Raw genomic sequence first — 2,142 nt, 5'->3', positions numbered from 1 at the left:
AAAAATTGATGCAAGCAAGATTTCGGATCCCACTGGAAAGTCTTCCAACTCGTCCTTAGACAATTGGTGCATCGCACGGATAGATAGGACGCAGGCTTTGTTCCATATGTAACAGTGTCCAACTTATATGTTTGTAGCTCCTCCAGAGGGGAATCTCGCCACAGAATGCACTGCAAGAAGCTGTCAGACGACGCCATCCTCACACAACTGTCAAATGTCGCCAGTCAGCGCTACCGGATGCGAACGAAACCTTAGCAGGATGTGAAAAAGCTTAGGTTGGATGCCCGGCCCAGCCATTAATATGTCATTTAAAGCATAACCGGAGGTGGTAACAGAGGAACCGTCGAACACCACTCTAAGTTTCGTCGTAGTGCTGTCCTTTTTTAGCACACAGTGATGTGGCAGAAAATATTTGCAATCTCGATGCAACTTCGGCGGAACCAGGGACATATGACCTAGATTAAGATACTCCTTTATGAAGGCCGAATACTGATTGCGCAGTTCGGGCTGATGAGACAATTTTCTCTCCAACGACTGGAAGCGACGTAGAGCCTGTGAGTACGAATCACCCAATAAACCGGAGTTGTGTTTAATTGGTAACCTGACTGTATAGGCACCATCTTCTAACCGCACGAAGTTTTTAACAAAGTGACTCTTGCAATTCAGTTCTTCCTTTGACGCCTTCACTATCGGATCGGTGCAGGTTTCCACTTCCTAGAACTGTCGAAGAAGTATATCGAGTCACTCATCTAAAGGCCCCTTTGGGCAGATCAGTCCCGACCGCTCAGCAGCCATGAGAACCTTGCCATTGTCAGGACCTCCGCCTCCACAAACAACCCAACCGTGCCGAGTTTTTTGGATTGAGGGAAAACCAGGCGACCAATGAATTTTCCCGACACAAAGAAGCTCGTAATATAATCCAGCTCCAATTAGCAAATCAACTAGCTGAGGCTGTTGAAAATGAGGATCCGCTAGCTCTACATTGTCGGGAATTTTCCAAGAGCTGACGTCCAATGCAAAATTGGGCTGAAGGTCCGTGATGTTGGAGGCTACGATCGCGGTTAATTACGCAGAGTAGACAGAGCATTGGGATTGCAAGATGACTTGCACAGAAAACCCATCTGTAGAGAACCCTGCGCCTCCTATACCGGATACAGTCACCGGTGCACATGCGAGCTAGAATCGAGAAGCGCTCGGCAGAGCAGTAGATCTCCGGAGCAGTTCCAAACCAGAATATTGGCAGTGGCTAGCAACACCACATCACCAAACCGATCCTTAGCGACGAGAGAATTGACGGCGGCGGACGCTGAACCAGAAACAGCGTCGCTAAATGTGGGAACCGCAGGAGAGCGGTTTTGGTCTTGAGCTGGCGAATTGCCATCTGCTGCAAAATGCAGCAGATTATGATGCCTGCGTTCACACGAACGGCATGTTTGGTGCATGTGATGTCGTCGGCAAATCCATGCTCTCCAAAGTCCGGCATCTTTGTTCAAGAAAACTGGCGATGGACTCCAACGTTGGAATGGAATCCAAGGAATCCGAGTCGGCTTGCATTTCCTTCCACTTACACTGCGTGGCATCATCAACCTTCTGCAACAGCACTTGGATAATGATGCAGCTGGCAATCTGCTTAGTCGTGCCCATGCTTGCCAGGACTCGCATATGCGAATTAAATTTTTGTCCGAAAGCTCGCGAAGCCTCGTCGCCGATGCGGATTCCACGGCCCTCAGATTCATTATCTCATTAACTTGAGCTTGAAAAATGAGCCTGCGATTACTAAACCTTTTGTTTAGCAGCTCCAATGCGACGTCATAATTTTTGTCTGTGAGCTCCAACGATCGAACAGTCTCCAAGGCAGATTCACGAAGGCAGGACCGCAACCGTTGAAGCTTCTCGACCCGACTGATGAATGGGTTTGTGTCCACCATAGTCGAGAACAGTGACCCAGATTCAAGCCACTCCGCATAACCTCCACTAAAAGTGGGAAGTGGCAGAAGAATCAACGCATCAGAAGAATCAACGCAACGCAGCGTCGAACTCGCCGGCAACAAACTGGAGCGCCTCATAATCTCCTGATCCAGGTTGAAGCGTGCTTCCCTCGCCGCATCGTTGAAGTTGACGCGCAGCTTGCTCCTGAGTTCT

General features: G+C 49.1%; 1 protein-coding gene across 1 annotated transcript; it reads right to left on the bottom strand.

The window, feature by feature from the left end:
• Positions 1-210: 210 nt before the first annotated feature.
• On the bottom strand, positions 211-1,644 carry LOC123257241. The gene is made up of 2 exons (XM_044715495.1): positions 1,588-1,644; positions 211-714 (listed from the first exon to the last, which is right to left on the bottom strand). The coding sequence occupies exons 1-2, from the start codon at positions 1,642-1,644 to the stop codon at positions 211-213; spliced, it is 561 nt and encodes a 186-aa protein (XP_044571430.1).
• Positions 1,645-2,142: the final 498 nt, after the last annotated feature.

This window comes from Drosophila ananassae, chromosome 3L, assembly GCF_017639315.1.
Source record: "Drosophila ananassae strain 14024-0371.13 chromosome 3L, ASM1763931v2, whole genome shotgun sequence".
NCBI classification, from domain to species: Eukaryota; Metazoa; Arthropoda; class Insecta; order Diptera; family Drosophilidae; genus Drosophila; species Drosophila ananassae.
This window is presented reverse-complemented; position numbering and strand designations above follow the sequence as displayed.

What these genes read in the sequence shown, in the direction of transcription:
- LOC123257241 (XM_044715495.1), bottom strand. Translation starts at nt 1,644, where the DNA reads ATGGGCACGACTAAGCAGATTGCCAGCTGCATCATTATCCAAGTGCTG. An exon ending in TCCAAGTGCTGTTGCAGAAG is followed by an intron (nt 715 to 1,587) that starts GTTGATGATGCC and finishes CGACAGTTCTAG; the next exon opens with GAAGTGGAAACCTGCACCGA.